General features: G+C 40.5%; 2 protein-coding genes across 7 annotated transcripts in view; one reads left to right on the forward strand and one right to left on the reverse strand.

The window, feature by feature from the left end:
- Nucleotides 1–423: 423 nt before the first annotated feature.
- Nucleotides 424–10502, forward strand: rint1 (RAD50 interactor 1). Of its 3 annotated transcripts, none has more exons than XR_008388563.1 (13): nt 424–696; nt 1935–2176; nt 2323–2496; nt 4367–4507; nt 4905–5061; nt 5607–5717; nt 5808–6033; nt 6149–6286; nt 6974–7173; nt 7276–7493; nt 8519–8699; nt 9051–9236; nt 9624–9673. XR_008388563.1 is itself a non-coding variant. In XM_053650318.1 (13 exons), exons 1-13 carry the CDS (start codon nt 439–441, stop codon nt 10213–10215), a joined length of 2388 nt encoding a protein of 795 aa, XP_053506293.1. In that variant the 5' UTR covers nt 424–438; the 3' UTR covers nt 10216–10502. The 3 variants fall into 3 exon arrangements, 2 of the variants coding, with proteins under 2 accessions (XP_053506293.1, XP_053506294.1); XM_053650318.1 differs by lacking the exon at nt 9051–9236 and adding an exon at nt 9993–10502 and having other exon boundaries at nt 9624–9742; XM_053650319.1 differs by having other exon boundaries at nt 9051–9709.
- A 90-nt stretch (nt 10503–10592) lies between these two features.
- The window catches only part of cfap54 (cilia and flagella associated protein 54), a 35643-nt gene continuing 26342 nt past the window's right edge, over nt 10593–19893 (reverse strand). The window contains exons 52-69 of one of the 4 annotated variants that reach the window (XM_053650315.1): nt 19715–19866; nt 19443–19578; nt 18872–19028; nt 17112–17272; nt 16849–16995; nt 16643–16769; nt 16056–16220; nt 15080–15188; nt 14790–14904; nt 14567–14638; nt 14349–14475; nt 14070–14222; nt 13342–13511; nt 13159–13260; nt 12906–13000; nt 11893–11977; nt 11020–11103; nt 10593–10915 (exon numbers count right to left, since the gene is read on the reverse strand). In XM_053650315.1, coding sequence (XP_053506290.1) covers nt 10796–10915; nt 11020–11103; nt 11893–11977; nt 12906–13000; nt 13159–13260; nt 13342–13511; nt 14070–14222; nt 14349–14475; nt 14567–14638; nt 14790–14904; nt 15080–15188; nt 16056–16220; nt 16643–16769; nt 16849–16995; nt 17112–17272; nt 18872–19028; nt 19443–19578; nt 19715–19866 — 2277 coding nt within the window. In that variant the 3' untranslated portion in view covers nt 10593–10795. Of the gene's footprint in view, nt 10916–11019; nt 11104–11892; nt 12214–12905; nt 13001–13158; nt 13261–13341; nt 13512–14069; nt 14223–14348; nt 14476–14566; nt 14639–14789; nt 14905–15079; nt 15189–16055; nt 16221–16642; nt 16770–16848; nt 16996–17111; nt 17273–18871; nt 19029–19442; nt 19579–19714; nt 19867–19893 lie in introns of those variants that run through there. The other 3 variants (XM_053650314.1, XM_053650317.1, XR_008388562.1) reach the window with 3 other exon arrangements.

Raw genomic sequence — 19893 nt, forward strand, 5'->3', positions numbered from 1 at the left:
TCCAAAAACAGAGGCCAAGCTGGTCAAGTTGGTAAACCATCTTTGGCAGCTGGTACTTACTGGTAAATGGAAACAGTTTCTGAATTCATTCATTCATCTTCAGTACCTGCTTTTCAGTGAATACAGAGTCTATCCCAGGATCACTGGGTCTGAGGCAGGAATACATTCTGAATGAAACACCAATCAATCACAGGGCATCATGCACACACGTGTTCACACTTAGGGGCAATTTACAGTAGGTAGTCTATCTACTGGCATGGTTTTGTGAGATTGGAGGAGAACCAAGAGGAAACTCACCAGGCTGAGTCAATCTCAAATATTTATTGATTAAATGATATAAGAAAACGAGTGAAAACTGCAAACTGCGCTTAATTTGGAGCAGTAATACACTACAGCCTGGTGACCAGCAGAGGGCGCGCGTGGACTCACTGTCAGCTGATGACGTGGAACGTTAAGGGGGAAAACATGGCGGCGCCCGCAAACGAGCACAATAACTGTAATAATATTGATGTTTTTAAGCCCAGGATAATAAAGGATAATGATCCCGATACCAAACATGCATCAGAGGACAGAAGCTGTATGGACTATGTGTGTGAGGTGGTGGAGAGAGAAATTGGTGGAGATCTGAAATCAATGAGAAAAGTCAAGGGGCTTCTTGAGAAACTGACAGCAGAGAACAAAGTGTTAGAGGAGCAGGTAAGACAGGCGGATACAGTTCTTCTAGAACACACTTATAGTGAAATATATATGTATATAGGTGTAGTATAGGTTGTGTATGTGTTTTAGAAGTTTCATTTAAAAAACTGAAGCCAGAGGAGCTTAGCATTTACTAATACTAGTTTGGTATTTATTCCATACTAATATATAGTTCACTAAGTAGGCTCTAGACAGCATTATTTGTAACTATTGTGCTAGGACTGTCCAATAAACAGTTTGACAATTGTAATTTATTGGCCTAAATTACCCATAGACAGTGCTGAGACTGTTTAGATGAATTGCGGTAATCTGATCTGATTATTATTTAACAATCAATTATTCATCATTCGACTGCAAACCATATCACAATCACAATATGTAATAATTTGTTCATTATCAGTAACTGCTTTATCCTGGTTAGGGTAACAGTACATCCGGAGCCTATCCCAGGAACACTGGGTGTGAGGGAATACACCATGGTTGGGATGCCAGTACTGCAATTGACTGGCAGCACACGATGCACACACTTTCACATAAGGGGAAAGCTAGCTACTAAGATACTTTAAATATTTGTTTTATTCCTGCTAATTTTCTGACCAATAATTTCTTATTAAGACCATTAAAAACTTTATATTTTTGCCATTTTGGGCTTGGTCCCCCCCGCCCTCCCCCCCTTCATGGGTCCCTCCTGCCCTCCCCCCCTTCATGGGTCCCTCCTCATTCACACCTAGGGCCATGTGGACACAGAGAGAACATGCACAACTCTGAACAAACAGTAACTCGAGCTCAGGATTGAACGAGGGACCCTGGAGATTTGAGGCCACACCACCACACTGCCCATATGTAAAAATTATAAAAGCATTTTAATCAGAAATGATGAGTTAAATCAATCAAAGATGGGTTAAATTAAGTATTCAAGCATTAATTACAGTCCAGATAAGTAGAATGAGCCAGAACTGTGTCTGGTGTATACTCACTATAGATGTACCATCTCATCCTGAGTAAAGGTATTAGGGTAGTTTTCTGAAATGCCAAGATCAATATCAGATCGGACTTGACATCACATGAATCTGTGTTATGAGAGTTGACGCAATACTGATTTTGCAGGACACAACTTGTTACAGTTCGGTCATTAAAAGGGTGCCAGTATTGGATTAGTATCTCATCGACTGACTCTTAAGTCTGTGATATCATAATAATGCATCTTTAATATTGGTAATGCTCATCTGTACATGTAGGTGGTGACTGTATCGAGCTCGGTGCCTTTGCGTGTGTCAGCTGCACTCGCTGCTGCAGAGGAGTCCCGGTCCAAACTGGAGACTTTACTTCAGAAAGAGAGAGTCCTTTCCAACACGCTGCAGCAGCATCTCCAGGGAGCACAGAGCTGGGCTGACAGCCTCGGACAAACTCTGGGAGAGCTTGACACACTGGAGAGACACATGAAGTACCTCCAGTGCTTGTCTCACATTGAAGAGCTCAGGTAAGAAGCTTGTATGTTTCTCAAAATTGGTCTACACATGCTATGCTGTTTTAAATTTCATGTATGTATATATACTTTTCACACGTTTGCTGCCTGAATTGCACAGTTATGTGATCTTTTGTTATCGTTATTTGTGCCTAAAACAGTGACAGCATTCAGCAGTTCCTGATGACTAACAGTGTCTGGGAGGCAATTGGTGTAGTAGGCAACATGGCCACTCTGGACATGGGTCTTAAAGAGTCAGGCTGCACCCACCTCCAAGCATTCCTCAGAGAAACATTGCACTTCTGGCATAAGATCCTGAAAGACAAACTCAAAAGGTATGAATCATTTTTAATAATAAACACCGGATTCGTTTTTATAGCAGAATTGGTTTATAAGGAAAAAAAAAAAGAAAAGAAAACATCAGTGCTCATAGCCAAATACAAAACTTGCTGACTTTTTGTTGGGGACACAAACATGATGTGCTACGTTAAAAACTTTATTAGAGCCAGACAAGGATCATGTACCTCTTCATTTTCCTTAGCCCATATTTATGCAGTTTACTAGCCAAGTGTGTTATGCTATGTGCTATTATATTATTTTAACTACAGTGGCCTCCACTAATATTGGCACCCTTGGTAAATATGAGCAAAGAAGGCTGTAAAAATTTGTCTTAATTGTTTAACCTTTCGATCTTTTGTTCAAAGAATTCACAAAAAAATATTCTGTTCTCATAGATATCAAACAATTGCAAACAAAACATGGGTTTATTAAAAAAATATCTTTGTTTAATATAGGTGTGGAACAATTTTTGGCACCCTTTTAGTCAGTACTTTGTGCTACCCCCCATTGCCAAGATAACAGCTCTGAGTCTTCTCCTATAACGCCTGATGAGGTTGGAGAATAAATGGCAAGGGATCTGAGAACATTCCTCCATACAGAATCTCTCCATGTCCTTCAAATATTGAGGTTCACGCTGGTGGACTCTCCTCTTCAGTTCACCCCACAGGTTTTCTATGGGTTTCTCATCAGAGGACTGGGATGGCCATGGCATGACTTTGATTTTGTAGTCAGTAAACCATTTTTGTGTTGATTTTGATGTATGTTTTGGATCATTGTCCTGCTGGAAGATCCAACCACGGTCCATTTTAAGCTTTCTGGCAGAGGGAGTCAGGTTTTCATTTAATATCCACTGATCTTAACAACAGCTCAACAACCTTTTGCCGCACATCACAACTATATTCCTTGATCTTACCCATTCATGGTCATGGTTGAACAATTTCCTGTTCCTAGTCACCCAGGTGTACTAAAAATTTTAAATATCAATGGGAGTATACTTCAAATATATTTTTCTCATATGAATTCATAGGGGTGCCACACATATATTTAACAAAGATATATTTTTTGATAATCCTGTGTTGTGATTGCAGTTATTTGATATCCATGAGAACAGAGCATTTTTGTGGGGGTTTTTTTTAACAAAAGATCAAAAAGTTAAACAATAAAGACAATTTTTCACAGCCTTCTTTGCTCATATTTACCAAGGGTGCCAATATTATTGGAAGGCACTGTATAAATTTTTTAGCCTAGACAATTTCTGGGCAACCAAACAAATGAATTGGGCAGCACTTTGGAGCTTTAACTTGCCAGGTGGGCTAGCTAATAAATGTATAATCTGTGCACACCTGGAGTCACAGCTACAATGTTTGTCTCATCCAAAGTAACATTATGGCATTTTATTTCTCAGCCTGCACAAATGTCAAGAGTTACTTGATTATATAAAAATGTATCAGGCCAAACAATGATCTTTACAGTACAAACACAATGCAAATGAACAGATTTCTGTTCAAGTTCTTTTAGGTTTTTAGTAAGTTGATGGCGACAAGACAGGAATCATGTTAATTTCCTCACAGTGTGAATTTTTGTCTGGTTGGTATTGCTGATAAACTTTCAAAACTCTGTGAATGGACCTTTTTTGTTAGTATTTTGTTGTATCCGAGATGAACCGGTCAAACAAAGGGCTTAACTGTTGAACTGAACAGTGTTATTGTGTTCCATGAGGGTGCAGTCAGTTTTTCTTGAGTCGCTGTGTTTAATAGTTATATAACTAGAACACTAAGATTTGTTAGATTTGTGTGGGCCAGTTCTTGTTTTTGTTGGGGTTTTTTTGCACTGGATGTCCCAACTCTCTGTTTCCCTTCATTTCAGTGATTTTGAGGAGGTTCTGACGCAGCTGCACTGGCCAGTAGTGTCTCCCCCGACGCAGTCTCTCTCTCCACTGTCCAACGCTCAGGAGCTCAACAACCAACTGGAGCTGCTCGTGTCTCAGCTCATCTCCCTGCAGACGTCGTATCCTCTGTGCCACACACACACACACACACACACACACACACACACACACACACACTCTCACTCTCACTCTCTCTCACTCTCTCAACACACCGATGCCACCAATCAAACATCTAATACCTTTAAGAACTCAGTATAATAACTTCGATAATGGTGGGTTGTGATTTTTACCACTATATCAAAAATAAAAATATCTCACTCTGAGAACAGCTGCCCTAGACAATCTGACACTCTGAATTTGTGCATCATTGAAGAACAATGAGGAATAATTCAAATGTTTGTCTCTTGGAAATCAAAAGATATATAAGTAATTGTGAAGGCAGCGTAAAACCAGAATTGAATTAGAAACATCGAATTAGAAAGTGGTGTCGGCATTATTGCCTTTAACCCATCACAGGGATGACCTTATATCAGAGAAGAAGGAGGTGCCCACCCGCCCCGGCCTGCCTCAGACCCCCCCACTTTCACTTCCTGTTCAGATCATGCTGCAGCCTCTCAGTAAGAGGTTTAAGTATCACTTCACTGGGAATCGGCAGACCAACTCGCTAAACAAGGTCAGAACATGTGTTATGATTCTTACTGTATTTAAATTATTATAATGTATCTGATATATGAATTATTAAAGGATGATATGGTACCTGCAGAATCTGTGCACTAAGCTGACTAGTTGGTCTGAGGAAAAGTTCTGGAAAAGTATCTATCAGGATTTGGTTATTTTGAACATTCCACAGAGAAGCATGAAATCCATTATTAATACATGGAAAGAATATGACACAAACCCAAGCTCTGTCTAGAGGAGGCCAACCACCAAAAAATAATAATAAATCAGTGACCGGTTAAAGAGGGGATTAGAGGGGAACGAAGAACTAAATCATGGTTGTAATTGCATATTTTTAACAGATTGTCTACTGGTACATAAATTGCTGAGAATATTCCAGTGCAACTTCTAGCTTTATTTCTAATTTGTATATTATAGCTTTCTTCATAAGGTTAAAATAAAACAATATTTTAATTATGATTTAAAATTACACACAGGGAGAGGTAAAATGATCCTAATTACAGTCTAAAATACTAACTCTAGTCCTCTATCCCCTTCCAGCCAGAGTGGTATCTGACTCAGGTCCTCATGTGGATGGGCCATAATTCCACCTTCATGGAAGAGAAGATTCAGCCCATTTTTGACCGTGCTGGAGCCAAAGTCAATGCAAAGGTAAGAAAAGTCAAATACATTATGTTTCACCCACCGGCATGGTACTCTGTGAGGGTCAGATACATGTGGAGTCCCTGCTGTGTTCATTAGGTGGAGCTGTGCAGAGGGCTTCTTACTCTGGTGCATGAGAAACTGGCCCAGGATGCCCCACGGCTGCTCTATGACGATGCTCTCTTCTGCCACCTGGTGGACGAGGTACTGCAGTTTGAGAAGGAGCTGTGCTCCACACACGCCTACCCCAGCAGCTACCCTGGAGCCCTGCACATACTGCTGGAGGAGAACGTCTTTCAGAAGTGGCTCAGTGTGGAGAGAAAGAGTGAGTCCTCTAATAGCCAGGTTTAACTGAGGAAGTGTACTGGAGTAATTGTAGTTTTAAAAAAAGTAACCCTGTATGTGTGTGTGTTTGTGTGTACGTGTGTGTTGATATTTAGTGGCACTAGAGAAGGTGGATGCCATGTTGTCTGCAGAAGGGGCCTGGAGCTCTCAGTACAAAGACATCACTGATATGGATGAGCTGAAAGCACCAGACTGTGCAGAGACATTTATGACTTTACTGCTGGTCATCACAGGTACAAGCCATGTCATTTTATTAACATTAATATCTTTATTCTGGTTTTTGGATGTTTTATCAATTTAGAATAAATTAAAATACCTTTGCCTTTGATTACAGTTTTATGCCATCATGCATCAAAAAAGGGCCCCTTCCTAAAAAGATTCTGCTTGGAACCTTTGTAAAAGGGAAATACAGTGTTGTAGTGTGTCCTGGGAGCATTTGAAGTGGGAATTCACCCTGGATGGGATGCCAGTCCATCAAAGGGCACTGTTCAAACATACAGTCACACACTCCATTACCCTTAGAGGTATATAGTTTTATATAGCCTTTAAAATTACTGGCATGTTTTTGGGAGGTCAGAGAAAACTGGAGAACCCAGACGAAACCCATGCAGACACAGGGAGAGCATGCAAAACTCTGCACAGACAGGAGCTGTGATGAAGTAACGCTACCACCCATGACAACCTATAAAATTTAAACCCAAAAAAATGCATTGAGGGCTAGTAATCAAATAGTACACGTGTCTCTGACTCATTATCTGTCCTTGATTTTTTTATTAGGTTCTCATGCACACCCCACTTTTTTCCATTTTTGTTACAATACTGATATGTTAGTGGATTGGATCAGGAAATACATTAAATCCGATCCTGCTTATCATGCAGAATCAGTATCTCTAACTCCTACACACTCCTCTCCTTTTCAGATCGATATCGTTCCTTGCCATGCCCTCGAGCTCAGCTCAGCTTCCTGGCTCTACAAAGAGAGCTGGTGGACGATTTCCGCATCCGTCTCACCCAAGTGATGAAGGAAGAGTCCCGACAGCCACTGGGTGCCCGCTATTGTGCCATCCTGAATGCTGCCAACTACATATCTACAGTTCTGAGTGACTGGGGCGACAATGTGGTTAGTGTTCATCATACCCATTTGTGACAAATGAAATAAATCTCTGTAATGGAATAAGAAATAGGAAAGTAAAACGTCTCTCCATTTCTCGTTTTTCCACAGTTCTTCTTGCAGTTGCAGCAGGCAGCCGTGTCAGTCGGGGATGAGGTGCTGGGGCCTCTCGGGGCCACAGAGAGTGGGCGCCTGGCCTCACTGGAAGGCTCCCTGTTTGAAGGACTGCTCGCATTGCTTGAGAGACTGAGAGGAGACATGTTGGGCCGTCTCCTGGATGCAGTTATGAGAGACGTGAAGGAGAAAGCACAGCCTTATTGCAGGGACAGGTACTGTACAATATACAGCTGAAAAATGAGCATGGGGGCTTTGGCTGAATATGAATAATTATAATTATGTAATATATAATAACTGAAAACCAAATCACATGTACAGTAGTGACCATTCACTACAAAAGGATATAATAATAACATTAATAATAATAAAAATAATAATAATTAAAGCTGCAAACAGTAATTTCATGGCTGAGCACCCAGACATGGTGAGCCGCACGTTCACAGAAGCGCTGCAGTTGTTGCATAAACAATCACAGGAAAGCAGAGCCATAACTATAGGCAAAGAGATTCAAGAATGATTTGTCATTTCAAGCTTTTGCCAGTCTGTTATGGGAGGACAGTTTTGACTATTAGAGTTTCTTTGATAGCTTTTATTTAGACAGATCTCAAGATGATGTGAGCAAATGCCTACCAAGATTTGTGTCATCGTGCAAGGTCATTGCTGAGATACAGCCTCACTTCCTGTTTGGCACATTACAGGCAAACCATTTGGAATCTCAACATTCTTTTGATAACTTTTGTGAGGTTTACTCTGAAATTTGTTGATTTAACAAAATTTGTAGGAGGAGTGGCAGCGAAAAAACTTTTTGTTTTTTTGACAAAATCCACTTAATTTCAGATGCACTTGAATTTTCAGATGTTGGTGTGCGTTCACTTCAGCAAACCCCAGAGAATTATAGGGGGGGAAAAAATTCTGAATTTAGCACAAACTCTTCAAATATATAGATCTATAAAGATATAAGGGAAAACATTTAAGTTGTTCCAGTTTTTGACCACAAGGTGGCACAGTCAAATATTCTTTTTAAGCCTTTTTATAATGGAGATTCAGTTCTGTTGTGTTGTCAGGTCCTAGAACTGAGTGTGAAAAGTTCATGACTGAGTAATTGTTTGTATTATATTGGGAAAAGAATGCTATATCTAGCTGTGGAGGCCTGGGAGCACACAAAGTGATAACTGCCAAGTCTCTATTTAAATGTCTAACAGATGTCCCTAAAATGTAATGTGTGTGTGTTCTGCAGGTGGATCTCTTTGCCGTCACAGTGTGACCAGGCTACCATGTCACTGTCCAGCTCTGCGTGTCCCATGTTGCTGTGCCTGAGGGATCACCTGCTCCAGCTGCAGCAGCTGCTCTGCCTGCCTCTGTTCCAGATGTTTTGGCAGGGCCTGGCCGAGAGGCTGGACCTCTTCCTCTATCAGGATGTCAGTCTCACTCTACAATATTTCATCGTCTAAATCAGCATGTTTTTTTTTTTTTTTAATAATAGTTTAATGACGTAGACCTAATTATCTCAAATGCAAAAATGAAAAATATCAGAGTCTGAGGTCCAGTAGTACTCTGTGGGATTCTGGCTTTAAGATGATTTTGAAATGGTTGCTATGGCTGTTTGTTATGATTTGTGCTTTTGTCTCTTTTTTTCCAATGATAGTGTATCATACCGTGTCAGAACCACATAATCAAGTTATGAAATTATTTAAAAACTTGATTCAGTTCAGGAAATACTCTGTGTGTGTGTGTGTGTGTGTGTGTGTGTGTGTGTGTGTGTGGTATAGGCATGCTGTTTGCTGAAGCAGTAGCTATAAGCTTCCCCTTACTTCCTAACAACATCAGAGGTGCCAACATCTACTGTATTTGCTAGTGCAATACAGAAGACACCTGAAAATTCCAGTTTTCTGCATCTGCTATGGTTTTCTGAAGGGGCAAGGGAGCAGAACGTTAAAGACACACATTTGTTTCTGGTAGTGATTACTTTCACTTTGAAAGTATTTCGTACTGTTGCTTGGCACACTGAAAAGAAATTATCCATTTTGTCCTCTGAAATAAACTAGACTTTCTGTGGTAATATTCTGGGGGTTTTTTTTTTCTCTCTGCCTGCTTGGGTTTTCTTGTTAGCAATACTGGTACATCAGTCTTCTAGCTGATCAGTCTTATAACTAAAGAAGAAAACTTTAAAACACCAGCCACGTCTTAGAATTTGGAGTAGGGGAAATTGTGTAAATTTCATGTGTAGCAAAGCCATTGCTTAAAAACTCTGACCCTGGAGGGCTGTTCCATTGTATAGCTGAATAGTGCAGAAGCTATCATTACCGCTTAATGATGCAATTGTTGTTTCTCTGTATTCACAGGTGATCCTGTACAACCACTTCAATGAAGGTGGTGCTGCACAGCTCCAGTTTGACATGACTAGAAACTTGTTTCCATTGTTTGGACACTACTGCAAGAGACCCGAGAACTTCTTCAAACAGTGAGTGTGGAAGAACACGTAGGGGCGTGGGGGATTACAGCCAGATTCACATTCTCTTTAATGAGAAATAATGAGCCCTGCGTTTTCAAACTGCCTTTGTAGTTCAAGCAAAGGAGCAAGTTTAATTATGTTTCAGATGTGAGTAATTGATTGCCCATTTTAGTTTGTCTTAAAGTGCACAAAGCCAGTGGTTTTACTGAAGGCTCCTCACATACAGTAACAAATATCTTGCTGTCTGTCTACATGCCAGTGTGAAGGAGGCCTGCATCATCCTGAATCTGAAGGTCGGCCCGGCTCTGTTGCTGTGTGATGTGCTGAAGCAGGAGGAGGAGGAACCAGAAGAGGATGAGGCCTCTCTGAGACCCCAGCAGCCCACGCCTGAGTCAGCTCTGAATGAGATGGGGGTGTATAAGCTGGCCCCGAGTGATGCACAGATCCTCCTTAATCTGCGTTCTGCCTGGCTTAACCACTGATTAAATCAGCATCACTGACCCATCAATGCTAAGGCATGCAGCTGGCCAAACAACATCCTAACACGCTCTCTACTTCCGACGGTGCAGAGTTTACATAAACTACAGTATGAAATGAAGCAGTTCTAATATGAATGGGGTGACCAATGTTTGACAAAAAACACATCTTTCCATCATTAAAAAGTCTCGACATGTTGAGATTGCTGTTTTAAGCGATCCAAATAATCTGTATAGCTGTGTAATGAGTGTCTTTTGAAACTCGAATAAATTCACAGTGGTTGTGAATAATACCCTATGTACTTGGCATTAAAAACTGAACCTAAAATTTCAGAGCATATTATGTAAGATTTTCTTAAAGGAATACTCCAGAATACAGATGATTACCACATACAAAAACTTTGATGTTCCTCTGTACTGAGAAAAGGAGTTAACAGACAAGCTGTTTAACATTTATAGATGAGTTTTGATCCAGTAGATAAAATGAGTTGCGAGTTTTGATCCAGTAGATAGAGATAAGTTTGAAAAACACTAGAGCATTCCCTTAAGACAGCTGCCTCTTTGGTGTCTTTGAGTTGTTGTAGTGTCAGGTGAGAAGAGAGAAGAGCCAGTCACTTAGTGCTCTGTCCTCCAAAGTGGCTCCTGATGAAGGGTTAAAGCAGCACTCCAGGTCGCACAAGATCTGAACACTTGGCTCAAAAGGTACCTGCCAAAACACAAACGCACTTGTCAGAGCAGAGGCACACTCCGCTGAGTCCAGTAATGTGTGAGATTTTCTGATAGTATGTGGAAGATCCTGATGCTGTCTACCTTTGTGATGGGATTTGCTTTTAAATCAGGCTTCAGAAGATTTCTTATCTCAGTACAGATATGCCTGGTTTTCTCCAGCAGCATCTGATAACAGAAACAGCCACAAGCATGTTACTGACTGCAAACAAAAAGGTGTTGTCATGTTAGTTAAGGAAGAATTTCATATTTTAACATTGGAGTAAGCTGGTACGAGTTATTACTCTAAAATGTGCCAAAAAGCCAGTCCTCATTTTTCTCCCCAATAAAAACTACAGATCCAATCGACACATGAATCTTGAATGGCTGAAAGTTGCCTAAGTGTTTTGATATTATCGGACACCCTGTGGAGGCCTCACACACTTCCCCCACTTCACGTTTGAGTTCATTAATGTTAAATAAAATCTATCAATGTGTGTATACTTTGAGTTTTTTAACAATCAGCTAACCATATTTATTAGAAGGCATCAAAATTTGGGCCAAAATCAGAAAAAAACAGTGGAAAAAAAAAATCAGTCATGTGGAGCCATTTCATGCTTTCTAAGAGGGACAAAAGCAAGTAATTTGTGAAAGAAATATGTACGTATATCGTTTTCTTTATTGTTTACTGCATTTTTATTCAAACTCCCCCTTCAGGGACTACTCATTATTCCTCTTTGGGGTTGGTAGGTCTGTAACTGTTTAACCCAGGTTTCTTCAGTCTTATCCACAATGATCTGTGTGGAGGTTTCTACACAAGGCAAGCAGAAGCTAGACTTGATCCCACTTATTTAATTAAATGTTCTTTGTCTTCACACCCACTATTAGCCATGGCTCCTATTTGAATAGGTAGAATGGTCTGGTAAATGTACTTATTAAGAACATACTGTAGCGTATGTCTGGAATGATGTTATTCACCTGTGGTTGTCTGCTGGTGCTGGCTTTAACAGGGGTCCTGCTGCCATGCTCACTCTCCTGTATGCAGCTGACAGAGGTGGTCATTCTGGGTGTAGAAGAGACAGACACACTCGAATCCATCTTGGCCTCCACACACACTGAGATCAGCTGGACATGCAGAGCTTTCAAACTGCGAGTGGGGGAACGAGAGAGTGGACAAGTAGACAATACTATATACTCAAAGCTTGGAATGGATGAGTTTTAAATACAACAAAAATCGTAACCCATTTTCTGATTCTTCCATGATTTCCAAGTGAAACAGAGTCAGCCTTTAACTCAGTCCTAGGTAAGGGGAGGTTGGAAGATGATGAAAAAAATGGAATTTTATTTTTTAAGTGCCTGATGCTGATGCATTATAATATGTCCAAGGATTAAGAAAGTTTGATTTTCAAGTCCTAAAGCATATTATTCAGTAACTACACTGAAAATAATGGGAAAGGCATGTAGTTTACATTTATAGCATTTAGCAGACACCCTTATCCCGAGCAACTTACAGAAGTGCTTTACAGTGCTTTTATTAGAAACATCCTCATGCTAACAAAAATATGTTTTAATGCATTTAACCTTTATTTAAAGTAGGAAATCTTTTGAGATATTGCTAATCTCTTTTGCAAGAGAGTCCTGGCCAAAATGAGCCCCCCCCCCCCCCCCCTTGTCATTTTACTAAAAAAATTATTAATTAATGTAGGTTTTATAATAAAATTTAAATAAATAAGTAATTTTAGAAAATATACTTGTATTAAATATCAGCACTATTTTATTTTTGCATGCAACCGGAAATACGAGAGTTTGGGTTACTTGTGACATTTGAAAAAGTCACCTTTTTCTAAAAGCTGAAATTTCGATCTATCGTATATATCTATTTGGCGTCTCATATTCATCTTTAGATCTCAAACCCAAATGTCTAGTGTATAGCAAAAACAAAAGAACTGGCTTTGCTGTTCCAATACTTTTGGAGGGGACTGTAAACTTACCTGTCTGTAGAGATAAGCCTGTGTCCAGCCTTTATGTCAGCGGCAGGCTGTGTGTCAGACATCGGTGCTTTATTCAGCGCAAAGACCAGCATTATCTACAGACAAAGAGCATAAATTTGAATTTTGTCTCAGCTGTTTTTCATAATGCCTCTGTTATGCTTTATGAATTTCTTTTATTTTTTTATATGTGGATTTTACTATATGTGGGTTAGGTACTCACTATACTCTAGAGAGAGGGATTATGGTATAGTACCGTTTTGGCTGCTAGTCCACTGCTTGCTAGTCTGGGTCGATGCCACTGAATGCAGAGCCGGTGTGTGTTCAGCGTGGCCCATGGACACAGGTCTGACACCATCTGTTGGGGATGACAAACGTGCGTGATAAAGGGTTAGATTTAGTTCATATTGTCCAGTGTATGATTTCTGTGTGTGTATACCTGTATAGTCTGAGGCCCCAGAATGAGGGCATATGGAGGATCAGGTATAACACACTGCTCTTTGTAAGTTGCTAGGTGATCACTGAAGAAGTTGTGTAACTGAGTGAGTTTGAGAGTTAAATTCGAATCAGCAGTTGGAGACATAAACTCCTCCACACTCTGCCCTGCCACTGGACAAAACACACACACACATACTATAGAACAGTGCTCCAACACATCAACTTGCATACTGAACACTCATACTGAATTACAATGCGACTATATGTTTTTTGGGGGAAAACAACATATTCTTGAAGACTCAGAAGCAAATAAAGATGATGCTGAAATCTGTGTATGTAAAGGGTGGGGAGAAAACTGATTTGGTTAAAGATTCTTGATCATGGTGATTTTTACAGTAGATTGTTACAGTCACAGAAATTACAATTGTAAAGAATCAATTAATTTATCTGTTAATTTACTAAGGGATGTTCATCAGTAGGCTACCATCACAAGCTCCCAATTCTCCCAAAAACTAATTTCACCAGCAAAATTTTCATAAACTATATGCCTAGTTGTATGGGCTTAAAAAAAAGAAATATATATATAAGCTCTTGCTTTTAGTGAAAAGCAAAAAAATAAAAAATAAAATCTCGATGGTGGGTCACAATCATCAGTTTAGAGTAGTGCTCCAGTAGACAGTCAGAAACCAGAAGACATGAGGTTGGGACTTGTGGACTGCTGTACTGTACTTGGTTGTGTGGAGATGTGTCTCAGATTGAGCAGTTGTGTATAGTAGCGGGAGAGGTGCACCCAGGTGATCTCAGAGCATCTCTTGACTTTCAGCCCAATGTCCATATCTGGAGCAGAACCGTGGTGAACTAACATGGGCTCCGCCATGCCACCTGATGTTCACCAAAACCACACAAACACACATCCACAAATGAACAGCAACTCCAGATTCATAGATTTTTCAACAGCTGGCTCAGCTAAACTACAGTTCATCAGCTGATTGAATTATGAGCACTTACCGCAAGGACTGAGTAGATCATTGGAGGCAAAATCAGCGAGAGCTTTGAGAGATAGAAGAGGAATTGGGCCTTCTGTTGCTGTAGTGATGCCACACAACTGGCCATGGCTTGTGAGCACTTCCATTGTCTATAAAACACATATAATAATCATAGACCTAAATATAACAATGAACACAGTGTCATTACAACAAAGTCAGTTACATGCTTGTGTGTCTCACCCTTGCAGCAGCTCTCAGACAAACCCAGAAAAGAAGTAAGTGACTCTGTGTCACATGAGTCCAGTCTGAGCACTAGGGACAATAAACATAAATAGTTGCAATACTCATAATAATATAACGCATTTCTTACATTAAGGTCACTTTGAAATTTAAAGACCAAAAGCAAAGACATGAGCTCCTGCATCATCATCATCATCATCATCATCATCATCATCATCATCACCTCATCTGATTCAGCAGGTTCTGTAGGTAGTGGAGGTTCGGCAAGGTCAGTGGTGGTATTTTGCCACTGCTGCAGGTATATTAGAGCTATCTCCATATAGCACATGTGGATTAACCTGAGAGAAAACACACCAACACACACACACACAAATGCACAACTACATGAAATGTACTGCAGCTCGTGTAATTAATGTCATTGAATAGCAGTAATACATCCTGCACAGTACTGAATAATAATGCGTGAAACTCGAAAGTCTCACTGAAGTTTAGTGACACACACTCGTTACTCACTGCAGACTGTGGCTGTGAGAATGAGCCAGTCTGATGCTCTCCAGGAAGGTTTCTACCACTGTCTGATGTCTGAGTGTGCCTAGTGACATCAGGGTCCTCTCCACAGTTCCTAAAGGAACACCGCCATAATTACAGACAGACTTATACCAGAGTTACAGTCAGGTCCATTAGTTTTTGGACAGTGACAAGTTTTGTAATGAGGAAACAGGCCACACCTGGCTATAAAACTGCTTATCAGTCAATTGTCCAATTTCTTTTGTAAAAAAAAAAAAAAATGGCTGTAATTCGTAAATAGTTAATGCAATATTTTTGTTAAACCCGTTGAATTAAAGCTGATAGCCTACACTTCAATCACATCTTGATTGCTTAATTTCAAATTCAGAGGCAAAATGACAAAAATTGCGTCACTCCCCAAATACTTATGGACCTGACAGCATGTGCAGTTGTTGATATGGGGAGGTTTTTGTGTGGAGAGGTTAATTAAATTTTTTTGAAGGAGTCTCCATTACTAGCACTTTGTAGCACTCATGTATACGTACAGAGCTGTTCCTTTACGTTTTCTGACATGTCCCAGGAAAGGACAGAGGGCTTTGTGGTTTCTTGTTAACATTGCAAGGTGCATTTTATGTCTTATCAATGTCACGATAGAGTAATAAAGAGAGACTGGTGACAGAACGACTGTTTCTAGCAGTTATAACGTTATGATAACAGGAACAAACTTGTTTAACTTACGTTGCACAATAAGGTTATGGGATAATATAATGAGTCACTCTTTAATTAATTAAACATGTAAGCATTGGCAAACTGCTGTGGTATGAGAGGAATAAACACTTTTGTCTTTAAAAAAGTGCTTTTGCTTTGTGTTAGGCTGCATCACACCACCCCATCATTGATTATTTTCCTATAACTGCATATCCAGTTGTTTTGTTCCTTAAACGAACGCACAGTCTACAAGCTCTAATCTGACTGTGCTTACCTTTGAGGTACAGGATATCAGCCTCAAGCTGGGGGTCCCTGCTAGCCAAGGCTCGTGAGATGATGAGTGCAGAGTGGAGCTCCTCCTGAGCCAATAACCACAGATTTGAGTGTTGTTCATCTTTTTCTGATGAGCTCACCATGGCCTGCAGGGCCAAACACTGACCTGGAATACAGGAGCATTCCAGAAATCACCATGATGGATTATACAGGTAAAAAAAAAAAAAAAATGCACATGTAGCGTATGTAAAATGTACTCAAATGAATATTTTGCTGTTGGAATTTATATTTCTGTATATCCCTTGGAGATCCCAGCAATCATTACATAATGGTATTTGAAACAAGCACCTGCTATCCTTATGAGGAACTTTATTTTTTTCCCTTTAAACAGGAAGTTTCTTGAGTTTGCATATACAGTATTTGCAACTATTTTCAAAATAAAAGAAAATAGGGAATATGCTACAGCTCAGGTCTCAGGAGAATATAATATACAAGAGCTTACCCAGCCTTGTGCCCCATGCTCCTTGGGATAGGCCCCAGGTTCCCAGTAAGAATAAGTGGTACAGAAAATTGATGGATGGAGCTTACCCAAACGCATGGTTGTCTTGGCCAGTAGAGGGAGCTGTGGGTGGTAAATATTCCTCCAAGCTGGAGTGGAGAGCAGCCGCAGTCCTCCCCCTGCCTTCTGCACAACACACTCCCCCAGTGTCTTCAGCTGTAAAAAAGACAAAGGTGGACACTCCAGAGGTTGCTGATGTTGAACTTTGCGTAAGGGTCAGTAAGTGAAGACTGACCTGCTGCTGTAGTAGTTTCTGAGTGAGCAAGTAAAGCGGCTGACCATCTGAGCCCCTCAGTTCACTCAGCAGCAGAGTAGCCTTAGCAAGTGACAGACCAGAATGCATGGAAAGGGTACTACGGCCAGACAGCAGACTTACTGTCTCCTAAACTCATACACACACACACAAAATATATCACTTAACTGCTAGTCAAAACAATGTATAATGAATATACATAGGGACTTCATTAATCAGTAAGATATTGTGGATGGGTGACAAGCCTGCAGCATGGAGACGCTCTCCTCCGGCACTCTACCACAGTGTGTGTTCAACGTGACCCCCTGCAGGAGCAGTAGAGCCTGTGTGTCTGGGTCTCCCCAGGCTTCAGCCTCAGCTAGGCCTTGTTTTATCAACCTGTCCGCCTCCACACTACTGTCCACACCTACACACACACACATACACACACAGACGAGTGAAGTGTGAAGTGACTTTTGTGTTTGCACTTATTGCACTACTGTTTTGGGACTAAATAATTAACCATGTTTGCTTGGAAGTTATTGTTATGGGTTCGAGGAGAAAATGTGTGCATCACATGCTAAACACTGCTCTGCAAACAAGAGCATTATGATGCATATTACTAGAGCTGTCACAAGTTACATTCATTTCCAGCTCTCCCCTGTCATGTCACAGTTAGGAGTTTGGGACGGTAGGGGCTAACACATGCTTAGACACATGAAGCCAGTCACATTTCTTTAAACTGCTGCTCCTGTAATGACACATGGCAGCTAAACAACTAGAGTGCTAACTCCCCTTTTCTGTACACATGACCTAACAGACCAGCGGTCATCACCTGGCAGCAAACTATTTAAGTGGACTGAAGTGTGTACATAAATATATACTGTAGCCACGCTGATAAACATATGGAAAATAACTCTAGTTAAGCAACTCTTGTTTTCTAAACATGAGCCAGTTTCTATATCAGATCATCTGTTGTGGCTTTTCTAAACACATGCATTTATGTCAATAATTTAGCAAAAGGCAGCTCATCAGATCAGAGACTAACTACAGGGCTAGAGACATTCGCTCATAAATTGATGTTTTCTCAGACTTTCACATTTTCTTTTCCCAGTTTATCTGCTCTGAAACAAAGCATAACCATGCTGGTAATTGTCTTATTTATAGGCATAAACTAAACCACTAATGGTTAAGGATTAAAATATACAGTAGATCTTGTCACCATGCAGTGACCTTGGCTACCTACCTGGACCTTTGTAAGTAAGGAATTTTTAATTTAACTGGACCTTTACAAATGTTAGTTGAATTCCCCTGTCATAGTTATTGCCCTTAAAGCATCTTACTCAGTAACTATTTGAATGATAAAGTAATTAGAGTGAAACAGAAAAGTTACAAGTGTGAGACATGTCTGGACAGGTCCTGGCGTTTAAGGGAGACTACTCGTGAGTAACTATACCTCAGGGGTTACAGCTCTTTATATTGTTCAAAATTGGAAACTGTGTTCACATGTTTTGACAGTAATGAAAACAAAGCATGCTCAAGGATTGATGGATATAGCAAAGCCATGAAACACTGAAAAAGAAAATTATATTTACAGCATTTGGCATGCACCCTTATTCAGACCCTTATTCATATTTATACATCTGAGTAGTTGAGGGTTAAGGTCCTTGCTCAAGGGCTCAACAGTGGCAGCTTGTCAGTGAACTCATGACCAATCAGTAGGCCAACATCTTAACCACTGAGCAACCACTGCCCTAAAATTACCAAGTATCATTTGAACACCTGCCTTAAACCTCCACATCCAACACATTCATCACAGCCACTACTGAACTGTGTGTTTGATGATGCCCTATAGCCATACACTGAAACTTTTATAAGTTTAAAATCATCTATTTAAGGCATCATCAAATCTGCAAAAAAAAGGGATGGGGGGGGGGTTACAGCACTGCACGATCACTCTACACTCACATAGAATTTAGTCATAATATACTGGTAAATATTGTTTTCCTGCAGATTTCCTGCTGACCTGGGTAGATGGCAGTGCCAGGGATGTGTGCAGTGAGGCTCTGGACCACAGACAGTGTGCAGCGGAGCCATAGTGAGCGACCCATGTGCTCTAAAGCTTCCACTGCTACCGGCATGTCTCCTAGCTGAGGCCCGGTATCTGCCTCTGGCTCATACAGCTGAACAGGAACAACAAAAACATTAAGAACAGGTTACACTTTTCCTTGAAAAGTTTGAAATGACAACACTGCTGTATGAGGACTGTCAGGTTAGTGTCAGGTTGGAGTGTCAACTACAACATCCTTGTAGTTAAAAAAAATAAAGAAAAGAAAACAAAGTATTTGGTTCACAAAAACTCTAAAATGGCAAATTCAGTGTAAGAAAATGCAAATGTGGTAAAGACACATTTTTTTTTTTCTGAAAATTGTAAAAACAATTATCATGAAATGTTAGATCAAGGGTCACACCGAACAATTTCTCAGCCATTTAAGATAACTTTCCAATGCTTTTGGGAAACTGGGCCCAGACCAAGATTATGAGGGTGCAGCAATTTACCACAACATATCTAATACTATATATGTATTACAGAGTACCTGCTCATGTTCGGCTCTGGTACTGGACTGCTTATGCACAGAAGATGGGCGTCTGGGGGGCAGCTGTTGGAGACTGTCAATCTGGAGCAATGGTGAGTCCTGCAGTAACCTGAGAGCAGATGCCGCCTGATCTGCACTGCAGCAGAGGAACCACATGATGGTTATATACAAACATACAGAAAACTTTCAGACATATAGGAAACTCTAACTTTCACAAAATTTCAAGCAGCACTATATACAGGCACATACACACAATGAACCATATGTTTTACCTGGAGGCAGCTTTGCCCTGCTGCAGGTTGACACTGGACAGCATCAGTCTGATCTCCACAGCCAGCTCCAGCTCCTCAGGGTCTGTGTGGATGTGCTGAAGTGCAAACAGCTCAGAGTTGAGCTGGCTGAAGCTCTCTTTTAGTAGCAAAGCCTGCAGGAGTAGACAGAGTCATAAAAA

The sequence above is a fragment of the Ictalurus furcatus genome, chromosome 19, assembly GCF_023375685.1.
Source record: "Ictalurus furcatus strain D&B chromosome 19, Billie_1.0, whole genome shotgun sequence".
Lineage (NCBI taxonomy): Eukaryota > Metazoa > Chordata > Actinopteri > Siluriformes > Ictaluridae > Ictalurus > Ictalurus furcatus.

Bases quoted from the DNA above. Each gene is read 5' to 3' on its own strand.
- rint1 (XM_053650318.1), top strand. From the start codon at position 439: ATGACGTGGAACGTTAAGGGGGAAAACATGGCGGCGCCCGCAAACGAG. The intron at 7,174-7,275 runs GTTAGTGTTCAT...GTTTTTCCACAG, and splicing joins GTGACTGGGGCGACAATGTG to TTCTTCTTGCAGTTGCAGCA. The intron at 8,700-9,623 runs GTCAGTCTCACT...CTGTATTCACAG, and splicing joins ACCTCTTCCTCTATCAGGAT to GTGATCCTGTACAACCACTT.